A 23,948-nucleotide genomic window follows, 5' to 3' on the forward strand; every position below is an offset into this window, starting at 1 on the left:
CACAAAGAGTGCAGTTCTGAAATATATTTATAGCTGATATTTGAATAACAATCACCCAAAAAACAAATATATATAGCTATATATGGTACTTATATTGCGCAAACCTAACCTAGCCAAAAGGCAGAGGTATTCTGTACATGGACAATGACATGCATGGAGTCAATGTGTAATAAGAGAGGAAGCTGGGTTGTTGATGGATAATGCATTGTAATGTAGTGTTGTTTAAAGAGATGACAATAACAAATGACTAGTATGGCAAAGTTGACGAGCAATGCAGTTTTTAAACATAGAGGGACTGCTCTCTTTTCCTACCCTGTAATTACTGCAGAGTATGTAAGAGCACCGAGGGGTGTGCCTGCAGTACTTGTTTGTTTCTAAACAGGGGCCCAACAGGGAGCAATCCCTCTACGTTTAAAAACCACTGCAGATTAAGCTTTAATCTGCAGTGACCTTTAAACATAGAGGGTCACTCCCTCCTGCAGCCCTCTTAGAAACAAATAATTACTGCATATAAATTCAGCTGGCAGAGCAGTGGAATTTAAAAGTAATTCCGCATTACAAGTGTAATGCAGAATTACCAAATTCCTCCGATTCTACCGGCGGGATTAATTATCCCACCCAGTCCTAGATGTGCTCCAGTTGAGAGCAGTCCCCTCTATGCTGGCTTCATAGAGCCTTTGGATTAGGGTGTCATGGTCAACTGCGTTGAAGGCAGCTGAAAGGTTCAGGAGTAGTACAGTCATCCTGTTCTGGTCTACTGTATTTTTAAGGTCACCCCCGAGGGCAAGGAGGTCAGATTCTGTGCCTCTTCCTTGACGGAATCCTGTTTGTCATAGAACATTGTGTAAGTAATTATATATGCCAGGTCATAAACAGTGCATAGTGAGAGTGTGAGTTACAGTTTCTTCAGTTAACTTTAATCTGGTGATTTTCAGTGGGACATTGAGCTCTCAGAGGTTAGGGCCACTGTTAAAGCTATAGCTAGAAACAAAACCCTGGGTACACAGACTGCCGGTAGAGTTTTACTTGACATACATAGAGGAATTGGGACCCCGGTTGGTAGCTCTACATAAAGTGGCGAGAGAAGTGGGTAGGCTTCCTACGACTACGCAAGAGGCACTGGTGGTGCCGCTCCTGAAACCGGGCAAATCTGCAGTTGATAAAACGGCCTATGGGCCATTGTCAATGCTCAACCTAGATTATAAGGTCCTGAAAAAAATCCTGGCCATGCGGCTTCTTCCACATATGGCGACCCTCATCCACCGAGACCAAGCAGGATTAACTGATGGCCGCAATACTGCCATTAATGTCCGGATACTCCTGCGAGTGTTGGAAGCAAATTCCTATAACAAAGAGGAAACTGCATTATTTGCAGTGGATATTGAGAAGACCTTTGTAAGCCTGAAATTGGCCTTATCTTAATAGCGTAATGAGGAGGTTTGGACTGGGACAGGGATTGGTGGTTTGGACCAGATTGCTCTATATGGATTCGCTAGCTAGAGTAAAGACAGGGAGCATGATCTCAGACAGCTATCAGGTAGGCAAGGGCACTAGGCAGGGATGTCCTCTGTCACCACTCCTATTCACACTGGCCATGGAGCTTCTGGCCTGTCACACCAGAACAGGAACCCCCTATAGGGGCCAGCAGGTCTGGTGAGAACATCACTACATAGCACTATATGCAGATGACTTTCTGCTGTTCCTCCAATCTGTGAGGGAAGACCTTGTGGGAGCACCTCACACACCTTGGCGAGGGGTGTAAAGCTTACTGGTCAACTGGAAAAAATCTTGTTTCCGACAGTGGCTGGCAGAGAGAGACCAGACAGAGGACAAGACGTAGTGTGGGAACCCAGATGTCTCCCATACCTAGGAGTGAGAATCTATCATGCCTCCTCGGATCAGCTTGAAGGTAATATTGGAAAGGCTTTACGAGGAATGAATGCAAATATGGAGTTCTGGGCATCATTGCCCCTATCTGTGATCAGCAGGATAGCCCTTTTTAAAAGGGTGGGGTTACCAGGATTACTGTATCTCTTTGTAGTCTTCCCGATATGGATTTCGAGTGCATTTCAAGAGCTCCGATTGCTAATAATAGGGTTTATATGGGGGACTGGCAGACGTAGAGTGGCACTGTGTACGATGCAGTGACCCACGATAGCGGGGGGTCTCTCCCTCCCAGACTTTGAAAGTTACTACCTGACAGCCCAGCTTCAACGGCTTGCGCAGTGGATAGCTGGTAGAATTCAGCAAAAAGAGATTTTAGGCCCGATGTACTGGATCTGCGTTGGTTGTCCTGAGTGGTGTTGCGGATATCCACCCCGAGAACAGGAGATAGTACTGAGTTTCAAGTGCTCCATAAGTGCTGGAACTGGAGCCTACGGAGAACGAAGACTAATGACCCTATGCCCCAGATATTCTGACGGAGTTCCTTACCGAACTCCAACATCGGGGCAATTGGCGTGGACTGAGTGGGCAGCAGCAGGAGCATCTACAGTAGGGGCTCTCTATGAGGACAGAACATTGTTGCCTTTTGAAGAATTTAGAGGAAGATATGGGCTCCCACAGGGACACTTACGACTACATAGGGCACTCGTAGCAGCAATCTCGAAACATTGGGGTTTGGGAATATCAGCCTCCACGGTCGGAAGGATGCCAATATATTGTGACGTTCTCTGGGGCATTCAAAGCTGTCACGTGTCTGTATCGGAGATTCCGAGGAGAAGGAATGCCCCCATTCAACAACTTACGGTTACGCTGAGACACGACTTGGGGGCCCCCATAGATGACAAAGTATAGGAGAGTCTGTTGTCCCGCATTGCCCAAATATCTAGAAATGCCAGATTTAAGCTGATAAATTTTGATGTGCGTCATAGGGCATACCTCACACCAGGACAGATAAACCAACGCTTAGAGGATGACAGAAACTAAATGTCCTTGATGTGAAGAACCAGGAGCTAAATTCCTGCATATGTTCTGAAGCTGGCCAGAACTAGGGGATTTCTGGAAGACGGTGACAGACACCCTGATCAAGGTAGTAGATAGGGAGGTCCGTTGTACACCAGGATATTGTTTCCTTCACTGGTTCCCACATATCCCCAAAACTAAAGTAACTAGTAGCTTCCAGGACCTGCCGCTCCTCTTGGCCAAAAGGGAGATTGCCCGGCAATGAAAGACACAAAGAGGACCTAGTGCTGAAGGATGGAGAAGGTAAACTTTGCGATGGTCAGATTATGAGGGTGCAGTCGACTTAGAGATGCCAGGCAAGGTCGGGGTTTCCTTGAGGCTGCCAGGGTGTGGGAGGCATTAGTGGGGGAATTGGAACAACCAGAAGGCCTGCTGCTAGAAGAGCCCTCATATCCCCACTGAGTACACAGACAACACTCTAGACCTTGAAATGCTGACATATACTGTGAGAATGAGGCCCTACCTCATATGTGCACTAGTAGAGGATCTCAGGGACTGAGCAATTTTGTTCTAATGGAAATGTGTCTAACGCCCTCTGGACTCCACGATGGGGGAAACCTTTGATTACTGTATTCTAGTTCATAACAGGCCCAGCCATGGCACGCCAGAAGAGGGAGGTGGGGAAGGGGTAGGAGGGAGAGGGGGTTCTGTTGTTCCTAATAAGGAGAACTGAAATTTGTTGACTAGGACCTAGGATGCACAAGAGGATGCTAGAATTGCTGTAACAACATCCTACACTTAGTAGTTCGACTATTGCATAATGGGAAGTCTAAGTATCTGAGTATGGGAATATTAGAGGTGATTTGCAAAATTAGAGCATTCCTAACTGTCGACATTGAATTAAATATTTACTGGTCATATTTGGTGGCAAACACCTGGATGTAATGAAAAACAATAAAAGTTTTTTTTTTTTAAAGCGGGTGATTTCCAGTGATTTTTTTAGTTTAACACATTACACTACCTTACTGTACCAACCCCTCTGTTGCTGGCTAATCCCCATGGTCATGCAACACCCCAAGGCCACTGCTATTTGTTTTTTTACGGTACATCTGATTTTTAAAGGGGCGTCATAGTAGTACAACTGTGCCGTGAAAAGAAATATTTTTAATTTGACCCCCCGGCAACGCCCAAGTGTTCAAGGTACCCCCACCCTGGTCCCTTATTAGTTATTATTTTTTATTTCCAAGTCCCTGGGTAATAAAACTGTAACAGCAACATTTTCTTCAGGTTGTAGCCAGCCATTCTGATTGTGTGTTTTGAATGCATAGTACCAGGGTACCCCACGGTAGTTCTGTGATAGTAGTATATCGCTATATATACATACATTGTGAACCTTCATTTCTCAACAACTACTGAACAGTTATCCCAAATCACAAAAAGAATGCTTTTTGGTTCAAGATCTACCTTGACACATTTGGTGCAATTCTGTTTAGCTGTTTTGGCTTTTTCTTTGTTCACATTTCCTATGGAACATTGCATGGGGGAAAATGCGTTTTGGAGCCCCCTTTTTTCCCTGTCCCCGCTTGACAGATCAGCCCGAAACTTTCAAGAAAGGAGCTGAGTTAGTTCAACTTTTTTTGTGGAAAAGTTTGTGAAGATTTGTCAAGAGACAAAAGCCTTTTTTTGGCTGAAAATATATCAGTATTTTTGACATAGCTAAAGTAAACAAACGAACATAACGGAATAACATACACAAAGCTATAAAACAAAACACTGAAAACATAACTGGGCACATCACAATAAAACAGTAAAATCACAACACAACAACCGCAGAACAGCAGAAACTCAAGTTGTAATAGTAGAGCCCAAAAACACAGCCGCTCAAAAAACAGAACACAACACTATCACAACAAAATACCGCACAAGGAATTGGCACAAATGTTCTTGTCATACATTACCATTTCTGGAAGTCTGTTTCCATAATACAATGGTAAAAGGTGTTTGGAGCAAGCGCTGCCTTAACTTAACCACCAAGATAATAAAAAAAAGTGCTTGTCAAAAATGTTTTGTGCCCTAAGTATGAACAAACATTCTAATCACACATTACCGTTTCCAGAAATCTGCTTTCATAATACAATGGTAAAATGTGTTTGCATTTTGTGTTCTGGATTATGATCTCGTACCAAAGATTTTGGCTAATTTTGTCTTCAATAGTTAATAGTTAGTATGTACGAGTTTAGACAGTGAAAAACAGTGGTTTGCCGCTGAAACTTTAAGGGAATGTTCTCTCAGCGCCGGGACACTCCTGGGAGTAGCCGTGCGCTTTATAAATACCCGAAAACAAACAAACAAACAAACTTTTAGCCGCAAATGGACCTATCTACAAGAGCTAGAGGGCACACCCAAAAATAAAAAATAAATATATATATATAACACAAAGCAGAATGACACAAGAAACACATCGAAGGACATAACACTATCATCCAGGCGAAAAAAACACAATAGAACGACAACAGTACAACACAACATTAACAAGTCAATAATACAGCACACAAACACAACAGCACAAAACACCGACAGAATATACCATCACCTCAACAGAATGCAAAATGGAAAATTGCACAACTGTTCGTCACACATTCCCATCTCCTCAAAGCGGCCTGCATTACGTTTCTGAAGTAACACTGCCGCTTAAGCAGAGGATTTGAGAGCAATTGGGAATGTGTTTCTGGGTGTTTCTATAAATCCCACATAACGTGCAAGCCCTACCTCACAAGGCAGTGGAGTCTCCTACGCCTCTGTCATTGCCCTTCATCTCCACGCATTGCTGATTTCTAAGTCGCTGTGATGACCGGACCTCCCAACACATTGCCTTCCTTTGTCTCTTTGACTGCCCTATCTCACAACTCATTTCAGTATTCTTAATCCCTATGATTTCCCACTAGTCAGAGTCCCTCCAAATACCATCGGTGGTGTTTGCTTGAACTTGGAAGAGTAATCATTCAAAAAATGCAGGAGATCGAATATAGCCTTCCCGAGCATAAATAACCTGCCGGTATTCAAAACTGTGTGACAATATTGGCACATGTATGACACACCGCTTACATCTAATGTATTGTGATATTCTTATTTTTCAGAGGATTACCAACAACTAATAGAAGATATTGTTCGAGATGGAAGGCTGTATGCATCAGAAAACCATCAAGAAATTCTTAAAGTATGTACCATCCCTCTACAAATTATCACACGTAGGGAAATCAGCTAACAGTGCTATCTGTTGCTAAGTTTGTTTCCTAACATTGATGGCGTTATGAGTGTCTCAAAATACATCACTCGGAATAAAATACTCTCCGCCAGCTGTGTAAAGGATTCTAAAACAAAAATGTGTCACATGAAAACAAAGTACTCCTGTGTTCCTAAACATCAAATCACGGCATTTGTTCTATTTTTTCCAATTGTGTTTTCATCTTCCTGCTCTCTTATATGTTTTGTAATGACCCACTAGTGAATTGTAAACCACAGACTGTAATACTGTTCAGTAGACCAATACATTCCCAGACTTCTTGTCCCTGTTGCTTCGCCTGCTAAGCCTTCCAAAAACGCTACATTAAAAATAGAAAGCAAAAACTATCCATTTATACATTCCCTAATAACACAAATGAATGATGATCTAGTACTCCATGTTACTAAGCCAAACGTTTCAGAGGTAGAGCTGTGTCAATATCTCCTTTGGCATGCAGAGCAAGGGTGAATAAAGCCAGAATAAACATCCTATGTTACAGTCTTCTCCTTAGGAAAAAATCATTATCCTGTTGCATTCACCACAACCACCGTGCAAACCGCCAAAATGTAATTTTGTCTACGGAGGAAAGACTAATCATAATACTAAAGTAAATATGCATTGATAATTAGATGTTGGAACAGAAAAGTCCCTTTCATGGCGATGGACGTGCACCACTGGCCTGAGTGCCCCAACTCTAATAATATCTGATTTTTGTTGTCGTAGGCAAACACGGATCACGCATGTGTGCCATTACATAGGTTTGTCAAACGGATTGTGGTCTTTTGGACCTGGTGGGGCCACCCGAAGCACCACTGACATAATCGTGAAAAGCTACTGCCTTTGCCAGGAGTTAAGCAGCACGAGCACGGCGGTGGCAGCATACTTTATAGTGATCAGTAGGAGTGAACATGTCCTTTTACCTCTGTCACTGGAGTGAGGCCTGCAGGCTCACTTATTTAAAATTATGCTGCTGTCTGCTTAACGCACCCATGGCCTGCATTCGGTTGGTGTGTAGTGCTGTGCAGTGAGTGCTTATTATATGCATGTGCTGCGTGTTTGTGTGCCTGTGAATGGTACAATACACGAAGGATATAGTGTTGTGCAGTGTGTGTATATGATATATCCATGTGCTGGGTGTATGTATGCCTGTGAGTGGCAAATACATGCAAGATTCTAGGTTCCAGACAGATTTGTGGATTGCTGCACTCCTGTGAGCTGGGCGGGACACGCTGGAGAAAGGAAGAGTCAGGTTCTTCAGTACACGCTAAAGGTTGTCCTTTGATTCAGAGAAAGGTCACTGGGAAGGAGCCTGGGCACATCTCGGGAAGGGGATAGGGCAAATAAGAGAATCATAAAGAGTAGCTATGAGGAACTGGAGTAACCTTTTGATGCACATATCATTGTGGCTGACATTCAGGTGTGAATCTCTAGTCACTACCATGGGCTATCAGATTTGGAGTTGCTCCTGCTGTGACAGACTGCCTTCTGGAGGCAGGGTAGGGGAGAGGGCACTTCAAAAGGAAGTAGACCCCCAACATAAACTTCAAAGAATCTAAATCACCTTTGGTCTTGACCATAAGTTTGTACCTATCTCAATTAGGCATCAACACATGAAGATCCCAATTGGTCACCCCTCTGCTACTTACAACACTTGATGCAGGTGGAACGACATGGCAGCCTCTCCAGACCTTAGTACCGGAGCCATAGCCTGCCGTCCAGGATGACCAGGGACCCATCAGTTGATAATCACTGCTTTAATAAACGGTTATCAACCCTTAGCACTATTCTTGTCCCGTCAATCCTACTAAAAACTCCTTCGAGTAAGAAACCCTCCTCCTGTTGGTTCACCCAAACCTTGAGAGAACTACACAATCACTGCAGGAAACTGGAGTGCAGATGGTGGCAAGGTTTCAAACAGGAAGAACGAACCCTGTTTAAAGAATCCTGAAAAATAACCACCAACAGATCAAAGCTGAAAAGAAATCGTACTTTACCAATTTACTTAATGGGGCCATGCCAGATCAAAAAACTATCTTTAAGATAGTAAATTCATTCACCAACCCTTCAATCCTTCAACAAGAGATGCCCCCTTCACAATCTCTCTGTGACCGCATTGCTGATTTTTTTTAACAGAAAGTCCAATCGCAACAAAAATATTTTCCAGCATACCCTGTCCCTCCCATGGAAGTGCCCTCTAATTTAGGAGATGAGAGACGGTCTCTCCAGGCCTTTCAAGTTGTTAGCTTAGCACAATCCTGTTAAGCCATTCTTGGATGTAAATCAGTATCTCTGTTTGACCCCTCCCCCCATCAGATCATGCACGCTGTTATAGACATTATTAATCCATTCATTACTAACATAATAAAGGCCTCTCTCCTTCATGCAGAAGTACCCAATGAATGGAAAATTGCAGCAGTCAAACTGCTCCAGAAAAAACAACTTGCAGACTCCTTCACTCTGACTAATCTTCGTCCCATCTCCCTACTTCCATGCCTTAGTAAAATCACAGAAAACTAGTGAATACTCAACTGATGACCTACCTAGAAGTGGTGACTATTACTACATCCCAACCAATCAGGTTTCAGGCCGCAGCACATAACAGAATCTTTGCTTCTGTAAACTGCTGAGGCCCTTAAATCTTCATTAGACCAGGGAAAAAATGCAGTGCCGGTCTTACTCGACTTATCAGCCGCTTTTGACACGGTCTCTCATGACATCCTACTGGGCTGTCTCATTTCTCATCTTCCCTTGGCTATGCTAAAGTCATAAAAATGGCATCAACTAAAGGTTTGCTATGCTGAGATGACCATGTTCTCAGCTTTCAAGCACAAGCAGAACTGCATCAAAAACCCAACAGCAGTTTTGATATATATTTTTTTTTAATAGACTGACCATTCTTATTTTTATTTTTGTGGTTTCAAACTAGTGTGGTTTGTGGGGAAGACAGGTGTGAAACCCATGTGTGATGCCGGAAAGCCCAGCATTTCTGAAATGTATACAAAATTCTGAGTTCAGCAGTGGCGGTTCCTCCATTATGGTGGAGGAGCGTCACCCCCCTGCTGCCAACACTGCAAAAGGGGAAAAATAAAATGTATGAACATTTTATTTTTCCCTTTCACCCAGCCCAAGGGGTGTTTGGGGGTGGGGTCACTGCTGCTGACTGGCAGGAAGGGGAGTTGTGATAACTCCATCAGTTTACACTGTCTTGCGATGGCCAGCCTGGCATGCGTAGTGTAAACCTCTCTAAGACAGCTAGGTGGGGAGCAGGCACTGGCCCCAGTGCCTGCAGGAGCATTGAGGCAGCCCGCTCCAGCCAATCCTGGTACTGCTCTCATGCTGCTTTATATTATCAGCAGCATGAGAGCAGCGGATCGATTTGGAGACTTCAGCTGCTGCAGAGACCACAAGTGCTGATGGACTGAAGCACCTGGAGGCGGAGGAGGCGAGCCAGCAGAGTAAGTACATATGTTTTATTTTTTATTTCTTTACAGGTTTGGCGTTGACCTCATGCCATGATACACTTCGTGTAGATGTACACCTTATTTGTCTAGATGTCTGTACGCTCCTGAGACAAAGGTGCACACACACACATTCGCGTAGTCACAAGGCCTCCTGAAAGAGAAAATATTTAATAGCCCATCGCTGGCCCTGACCCTTCTTGTTGACAGCTGTGCGTGCCATCGGAGCCGGGAGTGCTTTCAAGAAACAGTTTAAACAAAAGGCACTGCATGTGCCTTTGTAAGGCGCTTTTAGGATAGCTTTTGAAGGCACGCTATGCGCAGTAAATCCTTTGAGAGAACGGTGTATGGGACAGGCGCTGTTTGCCGATGTTTGCCAGTATTTTGTGATACAGGAGTGCATGGAAGTGCTTTTGTGGCCCCTTTGCATTAACCCTTTGAGCTCAGCTGGGCTCCATCGTGACGCCGGGCAGAGTTTCGGGGGAGATGAGAGTGTGCTGCCGCGTTTATTGCTGATACAAATTATACTTTGGCCTGTGAGAGGGGCCAGGGCTGTGAGGAGCAGCGTCTTGAATCAGCCCCGGCAGCAACCGCTCTTGACCAGATTACATGTGTTAAGAGTGGATGCTCGTCCTTCCTGCGCATTGGCATGGCACTATATTTATTTATTGCATCATTAATTAAAATCTTACAATTCGAAAATAACCAGTAGTCAATCATTAAAACATATGTACACAAGAAAGTTCATAAAATACATTGAATACGTAAATTCAATTCTTCATTATTACGAATCATTATTACAAATCTTAAAATAGCAATTATTTACTGGTATAAGTTCTTTAATTTTGTGCAATATCTCATATGAAAAGGTTGCTCTAACTATCAGCAACTTCCATTCCTAATAGGCTCGAATCATTAACTTCCAACTTCTTTTTTACAAGGATCATAAATTTAGTAAAGTTTGCAATCATTACTATATCTATTGGCTTAAAACAAGCTAACAGAGCTTGTCTGCATGATCGTATCCCTCTTTCATTAAAACAGGTTTTTAAATAACTCTTTCTTTCAACCTTCAATAATGTACATATGCAAACCAAATGTATAATATTTTCTTCCCATCGGTTACATAATCTATAGGGGGTTGGCTTAGTTTGTCTCAACCAAGGCTTAGCATGCATTAGACCCGGCAGGTTGCCAAATCTTGCGGTCATAAATAAGTTCTTTGTTTGCATTGTCCATGGAATTTCTAGATATGGTTCCACTTTGAGGGTAGTGTATTCATTCTCTATCATCCAGGCATGTGATCTTTTGATAAATAACTCTTTATCCTTTAGAAGTGATAGATGTTTTGTTAATCTATTGATTAGTTTTTTTAAGATAATGGTGTCATTGACATCTCCCAAATCTTGTGTGCAGACAGTTCTTCTAGTGCTGTTTGAAGGTAAGTATAAAAACGAGAAGTTTGGTTCTGTTGCATTTCTTAACAAAGTAAATAGCTCATTGGATTAAGAGTATTAGTTTTAATTTGTTTCCCTACCTTTACATACTGGCCCATCCTCGCAACTTGCTGATTACAAAAGCCAAATTCCAGTCGGATCTGGGCCGCTGATGCATTAACCGGCAGTCGAAACAGAATTTTAAATGTTTTTGTTATAGCATTGATTAAAAGTACAGAATCCATACCACAAAGAACTTCGCTTCCATAAGTGAGACTGGGCAATAATTTTGCTTTTATAATCTTTAATAGTGGGAGGTAAGTTGGACCACCCAGAGAGCTCTGTAATGAGCGAAAGGCCATAATCAAGCAGTTACTTTTTTTCAGCTCTGTTTTGTGTTGGAAAAATGAGCCCTTCTCGTCAAACCATAAGCCCAAATATTTGTAGTGTTTCAGTTGTTCAAGGTGCCGACTATGTAAGTACCATTTATGTTTACTGTGGCTCGATGCCCTATTGCAGACTGCCATTACTTTTGCTTTTGTGTCATTTATTACCATCTTATTCTTAGTAGAATATATTGATATTTTATTTATAAGTCGCTGCAGCCCTATCTTTGTTTGGCTGAGTAAGATAACATCGTCAGCATACAATAAATTAGAAATTTGTTTGTTAGCCAATTTCGGTGAGTGAGCCAACTCATTATCCAGTTCCTCCGTAAGGTCAGATAAAAATAGATTAAATAAGTACGGTGCTAATACGCATCCTTGCTTTAGACCTTGAGATGTATCTATTCTTCTAGATAACCGTGAGCCATTACCTAATCGAACCCTTGTCCAAGTCTCAGTATATAATAATTTAATTGTTTTTAAAAGGCTAGCGTTAATACCGTAATTTTCCAATTTCCTTCATAAAATTTGTCTATCTACACAGTCAAAAGCTGATTTAAAATCAATGAAACATAGATATAGCAGTTGTTTTTTCACTTTATGTTAACATTCCAAGTATTAGTATATTCATTGTCGTGCCTTGTCCTTGTATAAAACCTGATTGGTTGGGAGGATTAAATGCTTTTCCACTGCCCATTCTGTTAGTTCTTTCAGGAGAACTGATGTGAAGACCTTAGCTTCGATATCTTGCAGTGTTATTAGTCTATAATTAGCAGGATTTGACCACTCACCGCTCTTATAAATAGGTGAGATTATGGAATCCCTCCACGAGGAAGGGATGGTTGATGTTTGCACCGCTTGATTAAATACTAATGTTAGGTATTTGGCCCAGAGTAAAGCATTCTCTTTATAAAAGGCCTCTGGAATCCCATTTGGACCGGGAGCGCCGTCAGATCTCTGTTTCTTTATAAATTAGGATACTTGACTTTCCGTAATAGAAATGTCAGTATTCTTTTTATCCTCTGACTTTCTCAAATTATTCATGCCGGGACTCCATTCCGTGCTTGTGTTTGTATTAGAGTTCATGTGTAAATGAAGGAAGTTGACCCAATCTGACTCAGGGATGACAGAGGATGTAGTTGCTCTAATAGATCTATTTAGGTTGTTAATTAAAGACAAAAACTCCCTTGCAGCATTCTTTGCGCAACGCCAACCAGATGGGAGGAGGCATCGCCATCATCCACAGGAACACCATCCGTCTCACGACCAGCACCGACAACACCCTGACCACCGCCGAACATCTGCATTTCCAGATTCACACCAACCCGAACACCACCCTCAGAGGCACCCTGATCTACCGACCTCCGGGACCACGCACCCAATTCAGCGAGGACATCGCCGACTTCGTCAGCCCGCACGCCCTCCCCTCCGCTGACTACATCCTCCTGGGGGACCTCAACTTCCACCTGGAGAACAACAACGACCGCAACACCAGCACCCTGCTCGACAACCTCGCCAATCTTGGACTCAAGCAGCTGGTGTCCACCCCCACCCACCTCGCCGGACACACACTCGACGCAGTCTTCTCCTCCAGCACAGACATCGACTTCAGCCACGCCACAGAGCTTCAATGGACGGACCACAGCTGCGTCCACTTCACCTTCAAGAGAACGACGACCCACCACCACCAGCATCAGGCCGCCCGCAGAAGCTGGAACAAGATCACAGCAGACCAGCTCGCCGCTTCCCTGAGCCAGCACCCTCCCGCCAGCTCAGCGAACCCCAGCCAGGCCGCCGACAACCTCACGAAGTGGATCAGCAACTGCGCGGACGAACTCGCCCCGCTGAGAACCCCGCCCTGCAGATCCGGCAGCAAGAAAGCCCCGTGGTTCACCGACGAACTCAAGAGCTCCAAGAAGAACTGCCGAGCCCTCGAGAAAGTCTGGAGAAGGGATCCTACACCAGACAACAGGTCCACCTTCAAGCTGGCCACCCGGAAGCACCACCAGCTGATCCGCGCCGCCAAGAAAACTGCTTTCAAGGACCGGCTGGACAACAACGCACACAACTGCAAGGAACTCTTCAACATCGTGAAAGAGCTATCCAACCCCAGCGCAGGAAACAACGACATCACCCCATCGCAAGACCTCTGCAACTCCCTCGCTTCCTACTTCCACAACAAGATCGCGGACATACACAACAGCTTCAACAACCAACCAACGAACACCAAGACCGAACAACCACCCCCCACCACCACCCTCCACGCCTGGACCCCGATCAGCACCGAAGACACCACCCGCACGATGAACTCCATCCACTCCGGATCACCGACTGACCCCTGCCCTCACCACATCTTCAACAAGGCTGACGCTGTCATCGCACCCCACCTGCGAGACATCATCAACACATCCTTCGACACCGCCACCTTCCCTGAGAGCTGGAAGCACGCCGAACTCAGCGCTCTTCTCAAGAAACCCACAGCGGACCCCACCGAACTCAAGAACTACCGCCCCATCTCGCTCCTCCCGTTTCCAGCCAAAGTCATCGAGAAGACCGTCAACAAGCAGATGGCTGCCTTCCTCAAGACGAATGGATCCCTCGACCCCTCACAGTCCGGCTTCCGAGCCAATCACAGCACCGAGACCGCCCTCATCGCCGCCACCGATGACATCCGAGCCCTGATGGACAACGGAGAAACAGCGGCCCTCATCCTCTTAGACCTCTCCGCGGCATTCGACACTGTCTGCCACCGCACCCTAGTACAACGCCTCAGCAACGTCGGAATCCAGGACAAGGCGCTGGAATGGATCATCTCCTTCCTCGACGGAAGAACACAGAGAGTCCGTCTATCACCGTACAAGTCAGAGGTCACCGAAGTCATCTGCGGCGTCCCTCAAGGATCCTCTCTGAGCCCCACCCTCTTCAACGTCTACATGAGCCCCCTCGCGGCCATCGCACGCCAGCACAACCTCAACATAATCTCCTACGCCGACGACACCCAGCTGATCCTCTCCCTGACCAACGACCCCGCCGCCGCCAGAGCCAACCTGCACGAAGGGATGAAAGAGGTAGCCGAATGGATGACGACCAGCCGCCTGAAACTGAACTCGGACAAGACGGAGGTCCTCATCCTGGGCTCCTCACCCTCCGCCTGGGACGACTCCTGGTGGCCTCCCGCCCTGGGCACCGCACCCAAACCGACAGACCATGCACGCAACCTGGGCTTCATCCTGGACTCCTCCCTCTCCATGACCAGGCAAGTCAACAACGTCTCATCGGCATGCTTCAACATCCTTCGCATGCTACGGAAGATCTTCTGGTGGATCCCCACCGAGACCAGGAAGACCGTCACCCAGGCCCTCGTCACCAGCCGACTGGACTACGGCAACGCCCTCTACGCCGGTACCACCGCCAAGCTCCAGAAGAGACTCCAGCGGATCCAGAACGCCTCAGCCAGACTCATCCTCGACATCCCACGAACCAGCCACATCTCCGGACATCTGAGAGACCTTCACTGGCTCCCCGTCAACAAAAGAATCACCTTCCGCCTCCTCACCCACGCACACAAAGCCCTACACGACCAAGGCCCGAGCTACCTCAACAGCCGAGTCAACTTCTACGCTCCCAAACGCCACCTCCGATCAACCAACCACGCCCTCGCCGACGTCCCCCGCATCCGAAGAGCGACTACAGGAGGAAGGTCCTTCTCCTACCTGGCCGCCAAGACCTGGAACTCCCTCCCGACCGACCTGCGCCTGACCCAAGACCACCTCTCCTTCAGGAAGAAGCTGAAGACCTGGCTGTTCGAGCAGTAGCGGCACCCCCCCCCCCAGCGCCTTGAGACCCTACGGGTATGTAGCGCGCTCTATAAATGTCATTGATTGATTGATTGATTGATTGATTTTTACTGGTATATAAAATAGTGCTTGTTTTTCTTGCATTTTCTCATTCCAAATTCATTTTCTTACTACTGCATTTATTTTCTTTAAATTATCTCCATAGATTTGATCCCCTGTGTGTTTCTTAACCAATCTCAAGCTTTTATTGCGCTCTTTTTTAATAAGTGACTTTCCGAAGACCGTTTGACCAGTACCATTGATTTTATGCCCTTCCACTCATTATTACTAACTTTTCGTTTCTGACTTAGGACTAATTTATTTGTGAAGAGGGATCATTTTTCAATAGCGTTCGAACCTTCTCCATCAAAGCAAATTTCAGCCATTACTTTCGATGTTGCTGTGATCGATTCTATGGTGCTTTCAGTCCAATAAAGTTTCTTATAGTTTACCGTATTGCGTGTCCTTTTCCAGTTGCTGCAGTATTATAGTTGACAAACTACTAACCGTTGTTTTTCTTGAACTGCCATCCGGATGTGTATATACATTTATTAATAGGAGTGTTTTATTTGCCCATTTATCTTTATATCGTAGTTTTACAATCAAACAGTTGGTTATATTTTGTAGTTCCTCCTCACTTTCCATTTTTATTTCTGTTGAAATAAAGGTAGCCAGGCCCCCACAAGATCTGCCGAATTTGCTTGGTTTCGTGGTGGACATATAGTAGCCCTTAAAGCCTTCTAATTTAAAAGGTTTGTTTGCCCAGGTCTCTTGTAGGCGGATTATTTGAAAATCTTCTGACCTTTGGGTCAGTTGTTCATTTTGTAATTTAAGATTGAATTCCTTTTATGTTCCAGGAGCATAATCGTATTATGTCACTTAGATTTGTTACTTCCTTCTTGGGATCATCATTTGTAAGTTGTCAATCCTCCCTTGCTCAGTGCAATGCTGTCGTTAACCAGCCTAGTTGTAACTCCTCCATTGGTTCTCTTTTGTTCGCAGTAAAGAATTTTGATGTTCGTCCCATATTTTGTCCTATTGGATTTTTTAATATTGAGTATGCCTGGTTATTCTTCGATCCCATTCAATATTTAGTTGTTTTTTCTGATGATTTTAACGGGCTTGGGTAGGAAGGTTGGAGCGGTCTCATAACTTGTATTCCCCAAGCCAAAAAAAGGTCATATTCTTGTATAATAAGATCTACAGAGGTGGGTAAGGTCCAAGTTACCAGGGTTGGTTCTTGATTGCTGCTTTCACTTCCTAAAAATTCAATTGATACAATATCAGTGTTTCTAATTCTTTCTAGTGGCGGTATTGCTTTACACAATCTCAAGATGTTACCACGATTCAGGATGTCGTTGTGTCTGCTGGATTTATATTCAGGTTTAAAAATCAGTTGGACTCCTCCCTCCTTTTGAGCTTGTTTTTTTATTTTGGCTTTTTGCAGTGAATTACAATAATTTAGTAGCTCCTGCTCTTTTGGCTCACCTAAATGGTTCAGTGGTTCCTGGGTCCATGAAGGTTCTTTTACTGATTGATTAACCTGGGATATTGTATTTGACATATTAGGAATTTTTATTCTTTCTGTCACACACTCTCGTGCTGTCTTACTTTCCTTCTGATTACCTATAATATCTTCAGTTAATGTGGATTGGTTACATTTTATTTTTGTCTTTTCGTTGTGAGATAGTTCGTTTCTCACTTTTGTATTTGTGTCCTTAGCTTTTGTGCTGTCCATATGGTGTTGTTTACTTTCTAAGTCATCCAGTTTTTTATGGTCTGCTGGGTCTATGATGGTTTTATTCATTGCGTCTGGCAATTTTTTATTAAACATACAATAGAGGGGTTTTGTTACTTCTATAACTTTGTCTACTTGTTTCTAAGTTACGTTCGTTGGTCCTCTTGAATTCAGCAGGCTGTTCCCTGTTTTTAATAACTCAATATCAGGGGAAGATTCAATTTTTGAAGCTTTTGTAACTTTGTTCCTTGCATTCCGTTGTTTTTTTCTCTGTCTTTTTGATAATTGGTATTCCTGTGGTGTTTCCGATTGTATTGTTTGCGAGGCGAATGAAATTCTTCCTGCTGGGCTTCATTTTTTTCATCAACTAAATCCTTGGTACTTTCATCTTTTACTGTTTTGTTGATCATATTTTTTTCAATTGCGCTCACATTTTTGTTTCCGGGGGTAAATAAATTTCCTCTTAGGTCTTCAATTATTGTATTTAATACTTCCGGAATTGTTGCTAGTTTGTTGATCAGTGGAGCACAACTACAATCTGTGTATGAGGATATTGGTTGTGACTGAGCTCTTATTACCAGATTATTTAGCGTATCTATCTTGTGATCAATTCCCGCTACTGAGGTTGCCATGGTGCTAAGAAGGTCTACCTGCACCTCCATTGTATTTGACTGATAATTCAGGGCTTCTAGTATTAGTTGTGAGGTTCTAAAGAACAGATCCCATATTGATCCTGAGTCCCAGTTGACCACACAATGTGCATCCTGATTTTGGCTGTTTACAGAAGAGTGTTGTTTATTTGATTCTTCGTCTTTATTTCCTAATTCGATAAATTCTAGCTTTCTATTACGTTCATCCTTTTGATAACGTGTACTCCATCCCTGCAGATTATCCGATTTCAAAATGTAATCGTCCATATTATTTTGAGATATGGTAGTCTCCTTGATATTCTCCTGACCCGAATTTTGCTCTACATCCTTAGACATTGACATAGTGTCGATCTGAAGGGGATTCGGTAAATTCATATTGGCCTTTGTTGTTACTGTTCGGCTATCATCCCCTTTTAAATTGTCTTGTTGACTTTGGTTTGGCTTCACCAGATTTGTTGGGTCGCCTGTTATAGTAGCTTTGTTTACATTTAGCTGCACTTCAATTGGTAGTGGTGCCCTTATTACTAAGAGGTGTTCGAAATCTCCATGCTGTGTTCTCGTATCGATTGGGTCATCTTGTTGCACGTGACCTGTTAGGGAATTGTTAAAATCTCTAGATCAGTTATTTGGCCCCATTAATTGTCAGGTTCCTCATTTATTTTTATAGTTAGCTCCTTTCCATACTGGTCAACCTCCAGAACATCATGCTTTTGGGATATTGCACTTGATTCATTCACTGGCTTGATTGGTGTTTGAAGTCCTCTTGAGTCAGTTTGTAATGTTATCATTGCTCCCGCTGGGTGCTTCATTAAATCAAACTTTGTCGGGAGCTTTGTTGTTTTCCCAAATATGTGTATCATAGCCATTTTAGAAGCCTGGTTTGCCCCTGCTTGTTTTATTTTTATTTTGTTTAGAATTGTTGTCGATTGTAGTTTTTTTTCCTTCTAATGGGGGGAATGGTGGTCGCTCCTTTCCCGACCTCATACTTCCCACTTAGTTGTACGGATATAAACTACTTCTTAAAGCCTCACTCTCACCACTTGCAGTTATAGCTGTTACTCGGTCACTGTAGATGTAGGTGTAGGTGTAAATGTAGGTGTTCACTATAGATATCACAAGGGCCACGGGAATTCCAGTACTCCAGTACACCGGGAATTCAGTACTCCATTCTGCTCATATCCGCTCTGCTCAGAAGCAGGATGGGGTGGGTTGGGAGGCACTGCGTACAGTCTTCCTCTCTGCACTGCAAGACCGAGAAAGACAAGATGACCCTTCCCCAACCTTGAGTTATCCGTGAGCAAACCGGTCACGGTCACCACCAACCTGTCAAGACCACCAGGCACCAACCGTCAGGGAAGAGTCAATCTCCGCCCTTCCTTCCTCCGCAAGCCATCACTCCTCGCTTTCCGCTTTCCGATTGAGAGCAGATGTCAGCGGCAGTGGCGGTGGTCAAAGCTGCGGTCAAAAGCGATGGAGGAGCACGACTGCAGCAGCGGGGAACGGGCAGACTCTTTTTTCTGATCAGTCCACTCTACGGGCGGCAGACCGGTGTGATCCTACTGCCGCCAATGTCACCGTTGACACCTTCGCTGCACTCTCTGCCCTCGCTGCCCTTGCTGCTGCTGAGCACCACTGCCGGTTGAGGCACAAAATGCACAAAATGCGGCACGAGCTGTCAAAATTGAGTTGTATTGTATTGCAAGTTGTATCCCAGTAAAAAAGAGCCGAGACCGGGAGTCTCCGCTCTGCACGCCTGCTCCTTGAGGCTTGAGGAAGGAGCGCAGGCGGAGTTTTTGGGACTGTGGATGGACGCAGGCAGATCCCTTGGAGTATTACACTATGCGCTGGAGGGGCCAAAGGGGGCCAATGAGGGCCAAGCGGGGTCGAGCGGCCAAGCGGGGGACACAGGCGGGTACAGGCTGGTTGATTGAAGCCATCCACGCCACCTCACCGCCGCCACGCCTCACCACCTCTCCGCCTCCACGCCTCACCGCCTCCACCGCCGCCTTACCGTGAATCGAGAGACAAGGCTGCTGCGAGCCCGCAGCACTTAAGGCTTCCCCGCCCACCGTGGCGGTGTGAGATGGAAAGATAAGGCAGGTGAAGCGGGGTGCTTGCAACGAGCTTGCAACGGGCTGGTAAGAAGCCTCCTGGCCTCGATGGCTTCCTCGCTTCCTCGCTGTCAGTGCAGTACTGCAAGCAGGAACAGAACGCCGGAAGTGGATCACTGAAAAAAGAGACTACCAGTGACAAACCCTAGCATCTCGGTCACAGCGCTGTGCTGTCCCTGCAGCACAGTCTGTTAATCTAAATCTGGCAACCACCTTTGGTCAGTGGTTGGGTGGTTGCCCCACCAAATATTTAGGGTACCAGTATTCTTGTTTGGCTAACATCACCACACTCACAATAATACTCTACTAGTATGAAAGGCAAAAATGACCGCTTGTTTACACCACATTTGTTGATTTTATGTCAACATTTAATTTAATCAATAGATGAACCATCTGGCATAAATTTGCCTCTCTAAAAGCACATGAAGGCTTGCTGAAGTTTTAATTACACTACATAGAAATACATGATATTGAGTACTTATGGGTTCAAATACGGGATTAATAAAATGATTTCTATAGGCAATGGCTTGAAGCAGGGTTCTAAACTGGCACCATTGCAGACCACCCTATTTACATGACCTTTCTGTAAATTTTCAAAGAGCAAGAACATTTCTTTTATCGGTCAGTAGACACCAGCTAAATGTTGTATTAGGTGCAGATGATGTAATTTTCGATCTTTCACTGATAGGCCTTTAAAAGGCTACACAGTACCTAACTGTTCCCAAACATTTTGTCTGCAAATAAATGTAAACATAACTAAAATAATGATCTTGCCTTTCCCCATAAAATGGGAAAAAATAAATGGGTCATAGGGCCAGCTTCCATCAAATAGGTAAAACAGTTTACCTATTTTAGGATTATATTTTCTGAGAATGTGTTGTGTTATGCTGATATAAAACATGTAATTGGTTTAGTACAGTCACAGAATTGGCATGATTGCACAATAACGAGTCACTGGGAAAATATCTACATGCTGTCTTGAAAGTGTATTGCATGAAAATACCGTGAACACTCTGATATGGCAGAGAACATATTCCAACTGAGAAACATGGCTTCTTAAACAAAGTTGAGGGTAAACATTTTAAGTTGTGTGTATCAGTAAGAAACAGCATCCCAATGAACGCTTTAAGAATAGGAATTAGACTTGGGGCTTGATTTAGATCTCAGCGGATGGGTATCCTATGGGATTGATATTTTGGCAGATGGAATATCCGTCACCATTGTGACGGAGTAACCCATCCACTAAGATCTAAATCAGGCCCTTAATTATTATTGTAGACAAAGCACTTTAGGCTATGATATGTTTCTCACCGCACTCTCACCTCTAGACTCCACGACGCTGGCACACAGGGAACCACCCACGAATGGCTCCGCTCCTTCCTCAACTGCAGAACCCAAAGAATCAGATTGCCACCCTTCCTCCCCAACACACAGAGATCAACGGTGGAGTACCTCAAGGATCATCTCTCAGCCCGACACTCTTCAACATCTACATGGCCGCACTAGCCGCCATCGTCGGACAGCATGGCCTCAACATCACCTGGAGGCTCACCACATTCAGAAGCCCGCCCGCCCCAACGGACCATGCCCGGAACCTCGGCATCGTACTTGACTCCTCCCTCTCCATGACCCAACAGATCAACACCGTCGCCTCCACCAGCTTCAACACCCTCCGCATCCTTAGCAAGACCTTCAAATGGATCCCCCCTGAATCAAGAAAGACCATCACCCACTCACTCATAACCAGCAGATTGGAGTACGGAAACACCCTCTATGCCGGGATCAACAAGTCTGCTCCGCAGACTCCAGACCATACAGAACACCGCAGCCAGACTCATCCTCGGCATCCCTCAACAAGAACACATCTCCCAACACCTGCGAGACCTCCACTGGCTCCCCGTTGAGAAGAGAGTAACCTTCTAGATAGTCACCCACGCCTACAAATGCATCCACAACTGCCAATACCTCAACAAAAGAATATTTCCTTCCACGTACCCCAGAGAAACATTCAATCCGCCGTCCTCGCTGAAAACCCACGCATCTGCAGAGCCAGACGGGTGGAAGAGCCTTCTCCTACATCGCGGCCAAGACCTGAAATGTGCTCTTGGTCTACATCAGACACGCCCCTCTCTGCACATCTTTAGGAAGACCCTCAAGACCTGGCTCATCGACTGACCAAAGCTGCTTATCCTCTGCTTACCCTCCACCCCAACCCCTCCCAGCGCCTTGAGACCCTCTCGGGTGAGTAGTGCGCTTAACAAATCTCTGATTGATTGATTGATATGTTGGAGTTTTCCTATGAGACAGCCCACCCACACACTCTCAGAGAACTTATTAAACATAAATTGGAACTTCCTCAATCCTTATGACACAAACTTAGTAAAAACTTGGGCTCTACACTAAAGTCTTTTAATTGCAAAAATAAATAATTACATATTGTTATGACATATCTCAGGTTAAAAACTTATTAAAATAATGGGTGTAGGAGCACCTGTTCAAAAAGTATGAATTTAGTTAGTGCCATTCCAATTACTGCACAATCAAACCTTTTGATGCTCATTGATTATTCAATGAAAATATTCATCCTGATTTACTTATGAATGTATTCGTGTGAAACGCTAGTGAAGGTGAGGGGTATGGAGCTTATGTAGCTGTACTCACCTGTTTTCATTGCATTACATACATAGATAATTTTCATCATGTCATGTTCCTTTGTTCGAAATTACACCGAAAACAGTGCCATTTAAAAAAAAAAATGTTTCAACAAAATTCTTTAATGTCTGCACTGACGGCTCTACACTTTATAAGTCTGCCACCAAATATAAGTGATTGTTACAGCCAGGGTATACAAATTTTAAAGCAATTTGTAAGTATTATATTGATGACGTTTCTTGAATGCTTTATGTTAGCATGGCATTTTACTTATGTTTCAATTCGGATTGTAATGTGTAGTTTTTATTTGGCAAAAAATTATTTTTAATCTCATTGGTATATTTCTATCAATAAAGATTGTTGTCTTCAGCTTACAGAGGGTGCCTACGAATAGCGCTTGACTTTTTAGTTTTAAAAACACTGATTTTCCTGGCACTGGAGAACTAGAAACTACTCTTGCAGTAACTCCAGCCCTTCCACTTATCCTGATCACAAAGTGTCGCCGAGGAGGGGGCCGCCAAAGACCACTGCCATGCTTATCACCATGTGCAGGTTAATAATGCTGGGCAGCTGTGCACAGAGGTATGGCAGAGGAAACTTGGCAGCATGCTCCTTTGCAGCAAACAAGCTTGCCCAACAGCTGGTGAAAGGAAATCCTGTTGGGTAGCCTCCCAGCAGTCAGCGATATGTCAGTATGTGTATGTTTGTCTCCTGTGTCCTCCCAGTAACCCACATGAAAAGAAAACATAGTAATTCATTTAAGAACTTGAAGTGGTGGGGCACTATGGTTCTCCAAAACACTGATATTTACTAGTGATATGGGATTTCACCAGTGACGTTATTGATAATGTCACTGATCTTGTCATGTGTGACCAAGAGCTGTACTACAGAGATATGCGGAAATTTACTTCATAGCTCACCATCCCGGGTTTTACTGTGGTGTTTCGATTTTGATTGGACCAATGTCATTTCAACTGGGGATTTTTAGAGGTATGTATACATTGACAAATATGAATTCACAATTGAGGAAGGCAATTCAACCTTCTGTTGATCATCTGCCAAAACCCTTCTTCAAACAAACAATATAATGCCAAAATGTTGTTTTTCTTATTTACCTGCTATGTTTAGATATTAGGTTCTTGTACCAAACATCTTTTGCTGTTGCACCTTAAAAAAGATACTCAATCAATCAATCAATGAAGCTTTATTCGATTAAAAATATTAATCATAAAAGCAATAACACATTATGTAAATACAATAGACATAAATAGCTACATTAACAATTGATTTCTTGATTTAAAAATGAATTTAAAAAAAGTGCTGACGGAGGCTACAACATATGGGGAATCTAACATTTGTAGGGCTAAAAGTGCTGGGCGACATTGCCTAATACCAAAGGATTTCAAAACCGGTACAATCCATCTTTTCCTGGGAATGGTATAAAACTTACATAAAAAGACAACATGTAATGTGGATTGAGTAGATAGGTCATCA

The 23,948-nt window shown here is 44.1% G+C and overlaps 1 protein-coding gene across 3 annotated transcripts in view; it reads left to right on the plus strand.

The window, feature by feature from the left end:
* The window catches only part of SCUBE1 (signal peptide, CUB domain and EGF like domain containing 1), a 1,846,233-nt gene that overhangs the window by 1,789,969 nt on the left and 32,316 nt on the right, over positions 1-23,948 (plus strand). For all 3 annotated transcript variants that reach the window (XM_085652470.1, XM_085652471.1, XM_085652472.1), the window contains one exon: positions 6,042-6,121. In XM_085652470.1, the coding sequence (XP_085508596.1) occupies positions 6,042-6,121 (80 nt within the window). The remainder of the gene's footprint in view (positions 1-6,041; positions 6,122-23,948) is intronic.

This window comes from Triturus cristatus, chromosome 4_1, assembly GCF_964204655.1.
Source record: "Triturus cristatus chromosome 4_1, aTriCri1.1, whole genome shotgun sequence".
Taxonomy (NCBI): Eukaryota; Metazoa; Chordata; class Amphibia; order Caudata; family Salamandridae; genus Triturus; species Triturus cristatus.